Source organism: Urocitellus parryii, chromosome 7 (assembly GCF_045843805.1).
Source record: "Urocitellus parryii isolate mUroPar1 chromosome 7, mUroPar1.hap1, whole genome shotgun sequence".
NCBI classification, from domain to species: domain Eukaryota; kingdom Metazoa; phylum Chordata; class Mammalia; order Rodentia; family Sciuridae; genus Urocitellus; species Urocitellus parryii.
Window position 1 is genome coordinate 131748897 of NC_135537.1, and position 16891 is coordinate 131765787.

General features: G+C 41.9%; 1 protein-coding gene and 1 pseudogene across 2 annotated transcripts; one reads left to right on the forward strand and one right to left on the reverse strand.

Moving 5' to 3' along the window:
- Positions 1–309: 309 nt before the first annotated feature.
- On the reverse strand, positions 310–6183 carry LOC144255818 (polyunsaturated fatty acid (12S)/(13S)-lipoxygenase, epidermal-type-like). 2 transcript variants are annotated; one of them, XM_077800764.1, is made up of 14 exons: positions 6049–6183; positions 5462–5663; positions 5167–5248; positions 4959–5081; positions 4579–4682; positions 4270–4430; positions 3310–3453; positions 2993–3202; positions 2035–2121; positions 1662–1831; positions 1439–1561; positions 875–974; positions 602–769; positions 310–489 (listed from the first exon to the last, which is right to left on the reverse strand). In XM_077800764.1, the coding sequence occupies exons 1-14, from the start codon at positions 6181–6183 to the stop codon at positions 310–312; spliced, it is 1989 nt and encodes a 662-aa protein (XP_077656890.1). The 2 variants fall into 2 exon arrangements, with proteins under 2 accessions (XP_077656890.1, XP_077656891.1); XM_077800765.1 differs by having other exon boundaries at positions 5167–5235; positions 5449–5663.
- Positions 6184–10838: 4655 nt separating this feature from the next.
- LOC144256177 (high mobility group protein B1 pseudogene) lies at positions 10839–11471 on the forward strand (annotated as a pseudogene).
- Positions 11472–16891: the final 5420 nt, after the last annotated feature.

Below are 16891 nucleotides of genomic sequence, written 5' to 3' on the forward strand. Positions count from 1 at the left end.
ATTTAATCAGGTCTTTTATTTATACAGAGACCAGCTCTTTTGGGAAAGGGAAAGAGGTAAGAGGGATCAAAGGTTAAGGAAGCATAGAACTTGTAGACATTAAGGTAGGCAAGTACAGAAGGTCCCAGGTTTCAATGTGCAATGGGAACAAGCATTGTTTATTCCCCACATTGTGTGATGGGCAGCTCCAGGCACCTTGACGACACAGCTTTTGGGGGCAGCTGTTTAGCAGAGAACATGGGCATGGAGAACAAGAGTACAAGGGTGTGTGGGGACAGTGAGCTTTGGGACTGAGGTGGGCAAGACCTCTCAGATGGTCACACTGTTTTCCACCATGCTGGGTTGAAGGTATTCATAGAGAAGGTCCAAGCCTGCATTCCGGGCCTTAATCTCCCTGTCCATGACAGCCAGCTCCTCCTGGAATTGCTGCAGCACAGCCTGGGGCCCAGGGCCTGAGAAATATTTCTCCTTATGTTGCCCCAGGGCCACCTGGAGAGAGAGAGGGGAACAAGATGGCTCAGCTCCTTGGGCCTCTCAGCCAAGACTACTGCACTTCCCTCAAGCTATCTCCTCCCCAAGAACCCAGGCATCTGTTTCTAACCATGACTGGCTGACGTCTGCCAAGGAACTTGATGAACGTCTTCTGCATACGGGCCTGGTGGAGATCAGGCAGTGAGTCTACTATATCCTTCTCTGTCACAGTCTTGGAGATGGGTGGAGGCTTCCTCATGGTGCATGGGCCATTAGGGATCCAGGAGTACCAGTCTAGCTACGGGTAGAAGAGCCACTCAGAAACCCAGGTTAATGGCCCAGGCATTTAACTCCCCTCATATTCTAATCCCAGGAGTCCCTGGGGGATGATCCCACAGGTTACCTGTCCCAGGTGGGCTGAAGCATGCTGACCAGTGCATGTGAAGATACACATAGTAACAATGTGGCAGAGTTGATCCAGGGACTCCAAGGAGAGGGGGAACCTGGGTGAATTGAGAATGAGAGGATTTGAGACCAGGACATGAGGCAGATATTTGGACATGAGGGAAAGATATTCGGAGATACATTAAAGAATTTCCTATGGACCTGGCCTCTGAATTCTATGATTCACAGAAAATGTGAACTCAAATAGGATATACTTGGGATAAACCTTAGAGCTATGGGGGAAAGAATAGAAACAAGTAAGGAAAAAATATCTAAGAGAAGTCATGTATCTGATTCTGGAGAAAGTTCTTCGTGCATAAGGAGTAAAAGAGTATATGAGAGGATGATAAAGGAAAGGAACTGGGAAAATCAGGAGTGACCATTAAGATTTCTGGATACTGTGGAAAAGTCCAGGGAATTCTCAGGGTCCTCAAGGAAGGGTGTCTTATGATGCGGTGAGGCAGGGAAAGTTGACAGGTGGGTGGGTGTTGACACAGGTTTCTGGGGAGGATCCAGGCCTTACCCCCGGTCCTGGGCACCCTGCAGTCCAGTTTCAGTGATCTCTCTGCACCAGGCCTGCAGCTCTGAATCTTGCTTCACGGCTTTATCACTCTTATAGAAGAGTCCCACCATCCCATGCACATACCTGTTCCACAGGGAAAAGGTTGTTGTGACTCAGCCAGCCAATGTAGGACCTTCTGTACCTGTGGTCCCCCTGGTTCTATCACTCTCTGTATCACCCTCACCTACTGATGATTTCCCACAGCCTAAGGGCATCCTGGCCATAGAGAGAAGATGTCACATCCAGGAGCCCACGGTCAGCCAGGTCATCAGGAGGGCAGAAGGAACGGTAAGTCAAACAAGCTGTGGCTCTCTGGAGAATGTCCACATGGCCTCCACTACCTGTACTCACCACCTGAGGACAAACCTAGGATTAGCCAACCCAGGTGAGAAAGCAAGGGAGATTTAGGACCAGAAGACTCTTCAGGTATGAGACAGATTAGGGAGAGGCCTTTAGTAGAGAAAGCAGATCATGGGGGAACAATAAAAGAGGGATATAAACCTTGGGATTCTCCCAACATCGAACCCTCCTCCCTCTTCATCCATCCCTTTCCATACCAGATCAAAAATTCCATATTCAGAGACAAGATTATTCCGGGCCAGGATTTTGATCTCCATGGTATAGCGAAAGTGGGGGATCAGGAGCTAATGGTAGAGAAAAGAAATGGAACACAATCAAATAGAGCTCCCAGGGTCCATGTCTTTTGAAGAGTCATGTGTTGTCTCTTCTTTCTCACCTCACAGTTTCCGCTCAGCCCACACCAATCAGATTTCTTGCACCTCTGCTTCCCTGAATAGCATTTTTCAGTGATTAACCACTGACTTCCGTGTTGACAAACCCAGATATGCCTTCTCTTTAACCATGTGGGCCTCTCAATAGCATCAGAAACATATAATCTGCTGTGGCTACAAACCACAGAGAATATTCCCTAGTATGATGGCTTTAGAGACTTCTGTTTCCTAATAACTTCAAAATTTATGTCTTCAATTTTTCTAGGAATTCCAGGCTCACATATCCACCCTGATATTTTCAAATGGATGGCGACCGGGATTGGAAAACCTTGCAGGGTCAAAACAGAGCCCTTGCTTCTTCTCCCCACCAAGTAACACGGCTTCCTTGCTTATTTTTTCTCACTTACTTGTTCTATTACACAACACTCCAATCATTCACACCTAACATCCACAATTATCCATGCTCCTTTCATTCCTCTCCTTTACAGATGGACTTGAATGTCCCCATCCCTTTCTACCCTTGACAACCTCCTCAGTCCAAATGTAAACTCCTTTGTAAAAGCTATTCTTAACCCTCCCCACCTTATAGCAAGTGTGTGTCCTGGGTATTTCCATAGCAGACTGTGTGTGTGTGTGTGTGTGTGTGTGTGCGCATGAGCACACATACATAAACTAAGATTGCTTCTAATATAATATGCTACAAGGTTAAACCCTGGGCCTCAAAGGCTAGGATTGTGAATTATGAACAATGATCAAATGCAGAATGACACAGGTGCTAAAATACCTTGTAGATAGGATGCAGACTGGGCAGGCTCCTCATTGTGGCCACAGAAATAACCTCAGCCATCAGATGTCCTCTTAACAGATGTGACTGTAACTGGTGCAGCTGGAAATCAGAGCTACGGACCCATGTCTTGGCTAGGAGCCAGGCCATGGGAGGATCCGAAGGCAGGAAGAGCAGAGGTGGGGGGCATCCATGTCGAGGTGGCTGGAGCTAGAGAAGGAGGGAGAATGGGAGCTAAGAACTATGTATCTAAGTCCCTAAATGGATCAATTCTAAATGGATCAATGTCTAGGAGAAAGACACCTGGGTCCTCTTACCTGGATAACCATGGGTAAGAGTCTTCCATCAGGTTGTAGCTTCAGCATAACCAAAGGGGCTGCCACATATTGTTGCTTAAAAATGATGATGTTAGGCTTGACCCCATCCAGCAGGGTATAATCAGCTTCAAACAGAGATCCAGCCTGTAGGGTCAATGTCAAGAACACAGAAAGGGGTTGGAGTCATTCTGAACCTGCCCTTCTCTCATTTCCCAAGGTGGATCCTTCCTCTATCCATCCAGGCTTTTGCTTTAAGCACTAACCACTTTCCCCAGAACCAAAGGCCTGAATGAAAGTTTTCATGACCAGTGTCTTCCACCAGACTCCAAATCCCCTGAATTGACTCTCCACCATGTGCCACACTCTCAACTATTGTCTTCCTGCTTGAAGGCTTTAGTCAAATGGGGCACAAAATATTTCCTTTATCCTCTCTTTTAAAATGTAAGTCTGGTTCTTCAAGGCTTTGGTCAGTCTTTTTGCTGTTTCTCTTTAGAAGCTCAAGCTCCTCCCTGAGACTGAGGCTCAGGTCCATCTAATTACTTCATTAGAAGAAACCAGGAAGGTGGGGATGGAAGAGAGGAAAGAAAACGAGACACAGGAGGAGATTATACAGCTCATGGTTCTCAAGCAGGAGTGATGCCCCCCTCCCCTCAGAACATTTGACAATGTCTAGGGATGCTTTCAGTTGTCACAACTACCAGGACAGAGGATACTACTGGCTTCTAGAAGGTAAAAGTCAAGGGTTTCTACTAGAATCCAACAATGCACAGGACAGTCCTCTACAGCAAAGAATTATCTGGCTTATAATGTTAATCATATCAAAGTTGAGAAATTCTAAGTGTACGTGAAAGAGGGTACAGATAGTGGAGGTGAACATGAAAGAGATAAGGGGAGGAAGAGATGGGAGGAATTGGAGGCAAAATGGTAGGGGGATGGCTGGGGTGGTGAAAAGCACAGTACCTGGAGCTCTTTGTTCAGTTGAGTTGGTAACTCTCCCATCCCTGGAGGCAGCACCAGCCGGGCTGGGAGACTCGTAGAACGCCTCAGGAGCATGGGGTTTGCACCATTGAGGAACTGGTATCCAAAGAGGTCATCATCCTTCCAGGAATCACAGACCCGCACTGAGGACGTCAGTTGGGGACATGTTGTGAGCTCCTCGTTGCACTGACATCAGTCTTCTACCCTCTATCACCCCTCTTTTGTCAGATCCCTGAGCTGGAAAATATATATATATATATATATATATATTAGCAGGTTGTGGTAACTGACCTGCCAGGGCAGTCTTTCCACGTGGGAATATTTTTTTGTAATCTTCCAGTCTATGTACGCAATTTGAAAGATCCAATATCCCCTTAATGGCCAAGTTCTTCAACCTGTGTAAAGAATGACATGCAAGAAGAAATAAGAAAAAATCTCACCTTACAGCCTGGGAAGAAAGTGCCCAACCTCAATCCAGCACTCTCTTTTGAGATACCGGCGGATTGAATTCATGGTGCTTTACCACTGAGCTACATCCCAAACCTTTCTATTTTTTTGAGGTAGGGTCTTGCTCAGTTGCTGAGGTTGGCCTCAAACTTGTGATTCTCCTGCCTCAGTCTTTGGAGTAATTGGATTACAGGTGTGGGCTACCACCCAGACCTGGCACTCACTCTTTTGTTAGAGAGAGGGTGAAATCCAAATCCTTATCCTCTAGAAATCGTTCATTTCTGGGAAGGTCCCTCTGCGTCTTCCCTGCTACAGGCAGGATTAACCCATCCTTCCAGGAGCCCCACCTGGAGGAAGAACATGGAGTCGGGAGTAGGTGGAGCAAGAGGTTTTCCTAACTGTAGTAGGGATCAGAAGCTTTCTGGGACTCACCGATAAGCCTTCCTTCTGTCCTCCAGCTCCTGTTCCCTATATTTCTTAAACAGGTTCTGGGGGTCATCACTCACCAACCTGGCTGGGTAAGGGGGAAACAAAAGACAGGCGTCCTCCCTGGAACCCCCCTCACACTCAGCCCCACGGCAGGGCCTTTCCATCAGTTCTCTTCCTGAATCCCATTCTTGCATTTCTTACCTCTGCATCTTTCTCCTCTTTCCCTTTTATATCATAGCATCCCCTATCCTGACCCCCGCTTCCTGGAGGAGTCACACCCTTTACCCAGAGCCCTCACCCGTGCCTTCGGGTAGACAGAGAATCCTGTCGTCCTGGATCCAGCTGTAGCAAGGGAAATGGACCTCTCCTTGGGTCCCTGGGCCCTGCACCGTGATCCACTTGCAAAACCAGTCAAAGTTCAACAGGCTTTTGTGCTTGCGCAGCTTCACCAGCAGGAGGCGCCCCAGGTGAAAGGGGACATCGATCTCCAACTCCGTTTTCTGTGCAACAGAACATTCCGCAGAGGCAGGTTATGAGGTCCTTAGCGAGGACTGTGGAGTCTGGATGCTTTCGAGGAATCTTGGCTTTGTTTGTCCCTCCGGGACACCCAGGGAGAGACCTGAAGCAGGTGGCGGTGAGGAGGAACAGCTAGCTCTGCGGGGCTCCAGCCTCCAGCCTCCAGCCTCCAATAGCATCTTCCCTACTCCTTCCACCCAAGCAGAGATACTACTCGATTCTCTCTCTTCTCACTTTCCTTTTTTTCTATCAGGCACCCAACCCTCGCACCATCTCATTCCCTGGCCCAGCTTCCCCTTGCTTCTGACCTAGGGCTACAGAACGTGCGGGCTGCTCCTCCTCGCCCTGGCTCCCAGGCTCCGCACTCACCTTCTCCCGCAATGGCCTTAGCAGCTTCCCCAGGTCCGCCTCCCCGTGCTCGCCGACTAGCCACAGCTGCACCAGGTTGGTGGAGCCCGCCAAGAGCGAGTCCCCGGTGGCGAGTCGGATCACATACTTGCCCATCTTGCCTGAACCAGGACAGGAACCTGGAAGAAAGTCAGCACTTAAGAGGATCTGATTCTAGTTGTTAACTCTTGCGCTATGGGTGTTCTATTGAGGAATTTGGAGCAAGACCCCACAGTATGTAGATCATAACCAATTTTTTCTTCTATCAGACCCCGTGTCTCTGATTTAATATCAAGCTCCTTGATCCATTTTGAGTTAACTTTTGTGCATGGTGAGAGATAGGGATTCAGATTACATACTACATAATAGAGTGTTATTTGAAAGGGTGCTTAGACTAATTAAAATGTCTTTTAATGAAAAAAAATCAATGAAGAATTTTAACTAAGAATGGAATTATATACAATCCTCAATTAAATCCAGAGAAATCAGTAAAAGTGCTAAGAATGCAATAAATAAAAAGTTACACAGAAAAAAAAATAAATGATTTTATTAGACATGAAAAAAAAAAAAGAGGATCTGAGACCCAGTTCCCAAGGCACCACACCCAGAGGAATGCCCCTATTGTGTGTGGGTTGAAAGGGCTCCTCCTCTCACCTCTCCCACTCAGATGCAGGTATCTGTTTCACTATAGTCTCTGCCCCCAGGGTTTCTCCCAGCTATCCTAGAAGTACAATGTTACCTTGCAAGCACTCCCTAACACCCAGCCATGCAGAAGATGACAGCTAAATACTAGAATCACCCCCCAACCTAATTTTGATGTGAAAAATCAGTGAGAAAGCAATGGATCGTACAGAAGAGAGAGAGAGAGAGAGAGAGAGAGAGAGAGAGAGAGAGAGAGAGAGAATATCCTGAAGTGTGGGAATGTTTTTCAGGGGAAAGTGAGTAAGCCATCTTGGCAAAGATGCAGAGCTTTGTGTTGAGGTCGAATACAGGTAATGTAGCACAGCTGAAATAGATATGTTTGTTGTCCAGATTCAGGAACCAAGAGTTTGGAATTCCCCTTCAGGTTGAATCATGAAGTTTCCATTGGGTTATCCTGAAACAGGGTTTATTTGAAGCCTGCACCACAGGCTGAGCACCCTTAATGTGCCCCATGGGTATGCTCCCTTCAGATCTAATTCTTTCCCAGCCTGGGACCCAGGCTTTGGCCCTCCTCATTCTCATCCTGGCAAGTGCTGCCCAGGTACACATCTCAATTATTCCATCTTTACATATTCATATTCTCCCAGCCCTGAGAAATCCTATTCACCTGGCTTACCTCTTCCCTGAACTTCCTGCTCTATAGTGAGCAAAACCCCTTGAATCTATACTTTTTGCATAAATGCTCCATCTCTGCATATTGACATAGTCATTCAAAATAGGTGATGAAAGTAGGAATCTGAAAGTATTCAGATGTACCTTAAACACTTGTTTTAACTCTGACATCCTAAATGTAGAGTCATTCATGAATTCTTTTCTATAGGGCCAAAGTGTTTTCTTTGAGTATGGGTCCATAACAAGCTCCCTTAGTTCTTCCCTACATAAATCACACACAGGTGAGTTTACATTTATTTAAAATGGAGCTAAAAACCTAAAGATTGTTGTAGGGGAAAACACCAAAAGCAGCATCTGTCTAGACCTTTTGCAGTTTTCCCCAAACCTTTTTACAGTTATCTTGCCTACTCCTAGTCCATAACTCGACAGTGATTTTTTTAATGGTTGCTGTTTACAGAGCAATAAAGTATTCAATTTGACTTTAATAAAAAGAATACCTGTAAGTTTATACTGCTGTTCCACCATTATTTCCTCTATAAGTTGCATAATAACAATAACCAATTTAACTGATATAAAGAGTTTTGAAAGCTTACATGACTATTCTTGATAAACACAAACTTTCAACTTGTGGAGTTCAAAGTGCTGAGGTTGTCATAAATTACCCTCCTTGTTATCTGCATTTGGCATGCTGTGGGCATGCCAGGCTTTCTGGAGGGCATGTACCATGTCAGTCACCTGGTAAGTTGGCTAAGTGCAGCTAAGATTTGGAAACTTCTACTGTAAAGTCTAGTTTTACTCTGATGCCTCTCTGTTTACACCCACATCTCCCAATACTCAAGAATCCTGGGAACATAAGTGGTCACAACCCTTCCTGCTCCCCCAGCAGCCATCTGTCAGTGACCCTCTTGTGAAGTTCACACCATTCACCACAAAACCCTCTTTCCTTCCTCCTCACAATGAGAAACTCTCCTATGCTCCCCATGGACCCCAATCTCTCACAACCTTTGTCCTGCCACGGTCATCCAGAGCCTCCATTTCTTTTTGAAAAAGACCATTTTTACCCTATGGCAACATATTCCCTCCACCGATTCTGCCTGTGAAGACCCATTTTTCACATTTCGGATGCTCACAGTCCAATCACAACTCAGAATTCATTTCTTATCACTTAAAATTCACCTGTAGTATATTGTACATACTGTGAATTATCTACTCAACCCATGAGCCATTTTCCCCTTCCTGAAGATTGTGACTAGAAAGAAAAACTGAGTTCCTGAGGATTTTCCAGGTCCTATGAGACCTAGTTCACTTCTTCTCCTTGGGTTCTATGAGACACCCAAGTGTCTTTCCAATACCCCCTCTTTATTGCTTAAGTTCGCTTGAAATGGGTTTCTAGAACAATCAGTTCTGCCATATATAAGACCAAAATTATCCTATTGGGAGTAGACTATTAGTAGTAGTATGTCAACTCAATTTGTAAGATTATTTCTCTTAAAACTCCCAACTCAGGACCAGCAGGACAACAGCATGCTGCAGCGGGCGAAATTGAGCGCTATGGAGTTCTGGCAGTGTACAGAAGCAGAGTTTCAGATCCTGTGGAGATCTGTCACCCGTGCCTCCACAGGGCACCAGACAGAGAACTGAAGGGGAGACTTAGTGGAGAAATGGCCCAGGTCCTTCCTCCTCACCAGACACCCAGGTGTGGAAAGGGGCGGTCACCTTCTTGGAGAATGGACTTCAGCAGTTTTGGGCAGATCTCATAGCAGAGAGTTTGGCGACAGATCAGGTGTGTGACCCCCAGCCCCTCCCTCCATCCAGCTGGGATAACTCAAAAACTTTCTTGCCAGCTCTCTGTGGGCATGAATATCAGAGCTGAGGGAAACTGAAAAGGCACCTGACCTCCAACTCCCCCTCCCCCCAGCAGCAAAAACCGAAACCTTTCTTGCCAGCTCTCGGTGGGCGTGGCTATCAGAGGGAATCAGACAGAACAGGTTGCCAGTTTCCAACTCCCTCTTTCCATAGCCATGATGACTGGGTAACTAACAAACAAAGAGAGCGCTCAGTTATTCAAGAGGGCAGGGTGGCCAGGGCGGTGCATGCCCAGAGTGAAGCTAGAGCTGTGGACAGGAGCCCCAGGAAGTGGCGCCTGGCGGGCAGGAGAAGTGAGGGGGCTAGAGACTGGGAGCAACCCAAAGTGACTGGATTGGAGAGTCACCCGGCAGGGGAGGGAGAGCCACCTCACACGGATTGCTTCCTATATCCTGAGGGCAGAGATGCAGCCTGGAAAGCACAATGCTACCTACTGGAAGAGAAGAAAACAGAACTCTAAGAGTGCATTTTTTTTCTCTTTCTTTCTTTCTTTTTTTATTTATCTTTTTTCCTTCCTTTTCTCTCTTTCTTTCTTCTTCTTTTCCTTGTACTTTTCTTTCATCTTCTCTCCCCCTTCCAATCTCCCAAGCTTTACTACTTCTACTACATGTAATTTAATAAAAATGCAAATAGGTGAATGTTTCTAGGCTTTTTATAGTCCTCCTAAGTACTTAGCTACCCCCAAATACTCCTGTCTATTTTCCTGTTAATATCACCCTTCATTAGAGCTCACCTTCAAAGTAGCTAAGATATACTAATCCCCAGATCCTCACATCTTTTCCCCTAAACATAAAGTCGTACGACCAAACCTCAGTTCTCTATATGCCATCAGAATCTGTATGCCTCTTAGGAAACTAGTGAATTCACTTTAAATTACAAGTGAACCCAACATCTCTAGACATTGTCTCCTGTCACAAAGGAGAGATCTCGGAGCTATACAAAAGCAAAACAAATTTATAGGAGAAAATAATAAAACAGCAGTCACACAGAGCTGGAAAGAAACATGAGCATCATGAATAGACAAGGAAAAAAAAGGAACACAAATAATGCAGGACAACTCAACAATACAGGAGTTTGTAGCCACAGCAGAGAGATTGTCAGATAAAGATTTCAAGATATACATGCTTCAAATGTTATGGAGTCTTAAGGGAGACCTTATACAGCAAATGCAGACAATGAAAGATCACTTCAACAATGAATTACATAAACAAATCCATGAAGCAAAAGAACAACTCTACAGGGAGACAGAGGTTATAAAAAAAATCAAACAGAAATCTTGGAAATGAAGAAAATTATAAACCAAATTAAAAATTCAAATGAGAGTATCACCAGTAGAGTAGACCAATTAGAAGTCAGAACATCAGACAACGAAGACAAAATATATCATCTTGAAAAGAGTCTAGTCAACTCAGAAAGGCTAGTAAAAAACCATGAGCAGAACATCCAAGAGATTTGGGATAACATAAAAAAACCAAACTTAAGAGTCATTGGGAGCCATTGCAGTACATTGAGCTCCATAGAGACAGTGCCGTGGCAAGTGAGAGCCGGACGGGCACTGGGTGACTCTGTGCCTCGCTGAGGAAAAATAACTAAACGTGGGCAAAGGAGATCCTAAGAAGCCGAGAGGCAAAATGTCATCATATGCATTCTTTGTGCAAACTTGCTGGGAGGAGCACAAGAAGAAGCACCCAGATGCTTCAGTCAACTTCTCAGAGTTTTCTAAGAAGTGCTCAGAGAGGTGGAAGACCATGTCTGCTAAAGAGAAAGGAAAATTTGAAGACATGGCAAAGGCAGACAAGGCCCATTATGAAAGAGAAATGAAAACCTATATCCCTCCTAAAGGGGAAACAAAAAAGAAGTTCAAGGATCCCAATGCACCCAAGAGGCCTCCGTCGGCCTTCTTCTTGTTCTGTTCTGATTATCGCCCCCAAATCAAGGGAGAACATCCTGGCCTATCCATTGGTGATGTTGCAAAGAAATTGGGAGAGATGTGGAATAACACTGCTGCAGATGGTAAGCAGCCTTATGAAAAGAAAGCTGCCAAACTGAAGGAAAAATACGAAAAGGATATTGCTGCCTACCGAGCTAAAGGAAAACCTGATGCAGCAAAAAAGGGAGTTGTTAAGGCTGAAAAAAGCAAGAAAAAGAAGGAAGAGGAGGAAGATGAAGAGGATGAGGAGGAGGAGGAAGATGAAGAAGATGAAGAAGAAGATGATGATGAATAAGTTGGTTCTAGCGCAGTTTTCTTTTTCTTGTCTGTAAAGCATTTAACCTCCCTGTACACAACTCACTCCTTTTAAAGAAAAAAATTGAAATGTAAGGCTGTGCAAGATTTGTTTTTAAACTGTACAGTGTCTTTTTTTGTATAGTTAACACACTACCAAATGTGTCTTTAGATAGCCCTGTCCTGGTGGTATTTTCAATAGCCACTAACCTTGCCTGGTACAGTATGGGGGTTGTAAATTGGCATGGAAATTTAAAGCAGGTTCTTGTTGGTGCACAGCACAAATTAGTTATATATGGGGACGATAGTTTTTCATCTTCAGTTGTCTCTGATGCAGCTTATACGAAATAATTGTTGTTCTGTTAACTGAATACCACTCTGTAATTGCAAAAAAAAGTTGCAGCTGTTTTGTTGACATTCTGAATGCTTCTAAGTAAATACAATTTTTTTTATTAGTATTGTTGTCTTTTTAATAGGTCTGAAATTTTTCTTCTTGAGGGGAAGTTAGTCTTGCTTTTGCCCATTTTAGATCACATGAATTTTTACAGTGTTTATCTTTTCATAGTTAGATGATAAAAAACTTTTTGTCTACACACCCTGCATATCATGATGGGGTTAATAAAAATTGAATTGAAGACATTTTCATCCATAACTGAAACTCCAAAACCTTGATCAATTGATAGCAAATTTCACATAGCCCACTTACATTTACCAAGTGAAGGGTAGCCAATTCTATTCACAGCATGGGATTATTAGAATCAAACAATCTGAAAGTCTGTCCTTGAAGGACTAATAGAGAAGTATGTTCTGATCTTTACATGAGGATCTATATTCTTAACTCCCATTACCATGTAATGACAGTTTTATTTTGCAGTTAACACATTAAAGAAGACCTGAGAATGTATCCCCAAAAGCGTGAGCTTAAAATACAAGACTGCCATATTAAATTTTTTGTTGAGATTAGTCCCAGCAAAGGTTCTGAGAGTCCTGGCTATAAATGCCTTTTCCCATTTATCTAAATATGGACTGCTCAGGAAACTTGAGACTCCATTGAAAGTATTTTTACTTAATTGGGCCAGCTTATAAAATTACAATGCCAAGTTTGAAGTAGGGTATATTTTCCTATATTGTGGTTTGCCCATTTATAAATCAAAATAGACATGAGGAAAAAAACTTTGCATCTCTACCAATTATCCAACTTATTTGATGTTTTTTTTTTAAATTTTTAACAAAAATCCAAACTCATTCATTAGAGTCATGTTTATCTACTTAGCAGTTTAGGGAACAATTTGGCAATTTTGTGGTTTTTGAGTTTATCGTTCTCTTAAAGTGCCAGTGTTCTAAAATAGTGTTCTTGTAATTTTACATGCTTTTGTGATGGAGTGCTGTTTTGTTATATAATTTTGACTTGGATTCTTTCCATTTGCATTTGTTTATGTAATTTCAGGAGGAATACTGAACATCTGAGTCCTGGATGATACTAATAAACTAATAATTGCAGAGGTTTAAAAAAAAAGAGTCATTGGGATAGAGGAAGGTATAGAGGTCCAAACCAAAGGAATGAGCAACTGTTCAATGAAATAATTTTAGAAAACTTTCCAGACATGAAGAATGAAATGGAAATCCAAATCCTAGAAGCCTACAGGACGCCGAATGTACAAAACCACAAGAGACCCACACCGAGACACATTATAATGAAAATGTCCAACATACAGAACAAGGAGAGAATTTTAAAAGCCACAAGAGAAAGGAGGCAGATTACATTTAGGAGTAAACCAATTTTCAACACAGACGCTAAAAGCTAGAAGACCCTGGAACAATGTATTTCAAACGCTGAAAGATAATGGGTTCCAACCAAGAATCTTGTATACAGCAAAATTAAGCTTCAGGTGTGACAATGAAATAAAAACCTTCCACGATAAACAAAAGTTAAAAGAATTCACAGCTAAAAAACCAGTATGCAAAGCATTTTGGGCAAAACACTACACGAAGAGGAGATGAAAAACAACGAAAATCAACAGTGGGAGGTAGCACAGTAAAGGGAAAAACTAATCAAAGAGGAAAAACAAATCAAGTTAAATAAAAAAAATAAACAAACATGGCTGGAAGTACAAACCATATATCAATAGTAACCCTAAATGTTAATGGCTTAAACTCACCAATCAAGAGACATAGGCAAGTAGACTGGATTAAAAAAAAAAAAAAAACAGATCCAACACTATGCTGCCTACAGGAGACTCATCTGATGGGAAAAGACATACACAGGCTGAAGGTGAAAGGTTGGGAGAAATCATACCACTCACATGGACCTTGGAAGCAAGCAGGGGTGTCCATACTTGTATCAAACAAAATAGACTCAAGCCAAAGTTAATCAAAAGGGATAAAGAAGGACAATATATACTGCTAAAGGGAATCATTCACCAACAAGACATAACAATCATTAATATATATGCCCCAAACAATGATGCAGCTACGTTCATCAAACAAACTCTTCTCAAGTTCAAGAGACAAACAGACCACAGCACAATAATCATGGGAGATTTTAACACACCTCTCTCACCACTGGACAGATCTTCCAAACAAAAGTTGAATAAAGAAATGATAGAACTCAATAACACAATTAATAACCTAGACTTAACTGACATATATAGAATATATCAACCATCATCAAGTGGATATACTTTTTTCTCAGCAGCACATGGATCCTTCTCAAAAATAGACCATATATTATGCCATAGGGCAACTCTTAGCAATTATAAAGGAGTAGAGATAATACCATGCATCATATCAGATCATAATGGAATGAAACTGGAAATCAATGATAAAAGAAGGAAGGAAAATTCCTACATCACATGGAGAATGAACAATATGCTACTTCTGTAACAATGGGTCACAGAAGACAACACGGAGGAAATTAAAAAATTCTTAGAGGTAAATGAGAACACAGACACAAAATATTGAAATCTCTGGGACACTATGAAAGCAGTACTATGAGGAAAATTCATTGCTTGGAGTTCATTCCTCAAAAAAAAAGAAAAGCCAACAAATAAATGATCTCACTCTACATCTCAAAGCCCTAGAAAAAGAAGAGCAAATCAACAGCAAGTGCAGTAGAAGGCAAGAAATAATTAAAATCAGAGCTGAAATAAATTAAATTGAAATAAAAGAAACAATTGAAAAAATCGACAAAACTAAAAGTTGGTTCTTTGGAAAAATAAATAAGATTGACAGACCCTTAGCCATGCTAATGAAGAGAAGAAGAGAGAGAACTCAGATTATTAGCATACGGGACAAAAAGGCAATATCACAACAGACACTACAGAAATACAGAAGATAATTAGAAATTATTTTGAAACCCTATATTCCAATAAAATAGAAGATAGTGAAGGCATCGATAAATTTCTTTAGTCATATGATCTGCCCAGATTGAGTCAGGAGGATATACACTACTTAGACCAATATCAAGTGAGGAAATAGAAGAAGCCATCAAAAGATTACCAACCCAGAAAAGCCCAGGACTGGAAGGATATACAGCAGAGTTTTACAAAACCTTTAAAGAAGAACTAATACCAATACTCTTCAATCTATTTCAGGAGATAGAAAAAGAGGGAGTACTTCCAAATTCATTCTATGAGGCCAATATCACCCTGATTCCAAAACAAGACAAAGACACTTCAAAGAAAGAAAACTACAGACCAATATCTCTGATGAACTTAGATGCAAAAATCCTCAATAAAATTCTGGCAAATCGGATACAAAAACACATCAAAAAGATCATGCACCATAATCAAGTGGGATTTATCCCTTGGATGCAAGGCTGATTCAATATACTGAAATCAATAAATGTAATTCACCACATCAATAGACTTAAAGATAAGAACCATATGATCATCTCGATAGATGCAGAAAAAAGCATTCAACAAAATAAAATTCCTTTATGTTCAAAACTCTAGAAAAACCAGGGATAACAGGAATCTACACTAAGCCTCAGGCCATCATCATTCTAAACAGAGAAAAATTGAAGGCATTCCCTCTAAAATCTGGAACAAGACAGGGATACCCTCTCTCACCACTTCTATTCAACATAGTTCTTGAAACACTAGCCAGAGCAATTAGACAGATGAAAGAAATTAAAGGCATAAATATAGGAAAAGAAGAACTTAAATTATCACTATTTGCTGATGACATGATCCTATACCTAGCAGACCCAAAAGGTTCTACCAAGAAACTTCTAGAACTAGTAAATGAATTCAGCAAAGTGGCAGGATATAAAATCAACACCCATAAATCAAAGGCATTCCTGTATATCAGTTACAAATCCTCTGAAATGGAAATGAGGAAAACTACCCCATTCACAATATCCTCAAATAAAATAATTGGGAATCAACCTAACAAAAGAGGTGAAAGATTTATACAATGAAAACTACAGAACCCTAAAGAGAGAAATAGAAGAAGACCTTAGAAGATGGAAAGATATACCTTGCTCATGGATAGGCAGAATTAATATTATTAAAATGGCCATATTACCAAAAGCACTTTACATATTCAATGCAATTCCAATCAAAATGCCAACAGCATTCCTTGCAGAAATAGAAAAAGCAATCATGAAATTCATCTGGAAAAAATAAGAGACCAGAATAGCTAAAGCAATTCTAAGTAGGAAGAGTCAAACAGGTGGTATCACGATACCAGATTTTAAACTATACTACAGAGCAATAGTAACAAAAACAGCATGGTACTGGCACCAAAACAGGCTGGTAGACCAATGGTACAGATTAGAGGACACAGAGACCAACTCACAAAATTACAACTACCTTATATTAGACAAAGGTGCTAAAAGCATGCACTGGAGAAAGGATAGCATCTTCAACAAATGATGCTGGGAGAACTGGAAATTCATAGGCAACAAAATGAAATTGAATCCCTTTCTCTCACCATTCACAAAAGTTAACTCAAAATGGATCAAGGACCTTGATATCAAATCAGAGACTCTGCATCTAATAGAAGAAAAAGGTGCCCTAATTTCCATCACGTGGGATCAGGCCCCAAATTCCTTAAGACACCTATAGCACAACAGTTAAAACTAAGAATCAACAAATGGGTCGAATTCAAACTAAAAAGTTTTTTTCTCAGCAAGAGAAATAATATGTGAGGTAAATAGGGAGCCTACATCCTGGGAACAAATTTTTACCCCTCAAACATCAAATAGAGCTCTAATCTCTAGAGTATACATAAAGAACTCAAAAAGTTAAACAACAAAAAAATAAATAACCCAATCAAAAAATGGGCCAAGGACCTGAACAGACACTTCTCAGAAGAGGACATACTATCAATCAACAAATTCACGAAAAAATGCTCACCATCTCTAGCTGTCAGAGAAATGCAAATTAAAACTACTCTAAGATACCATCCCACTCCAGT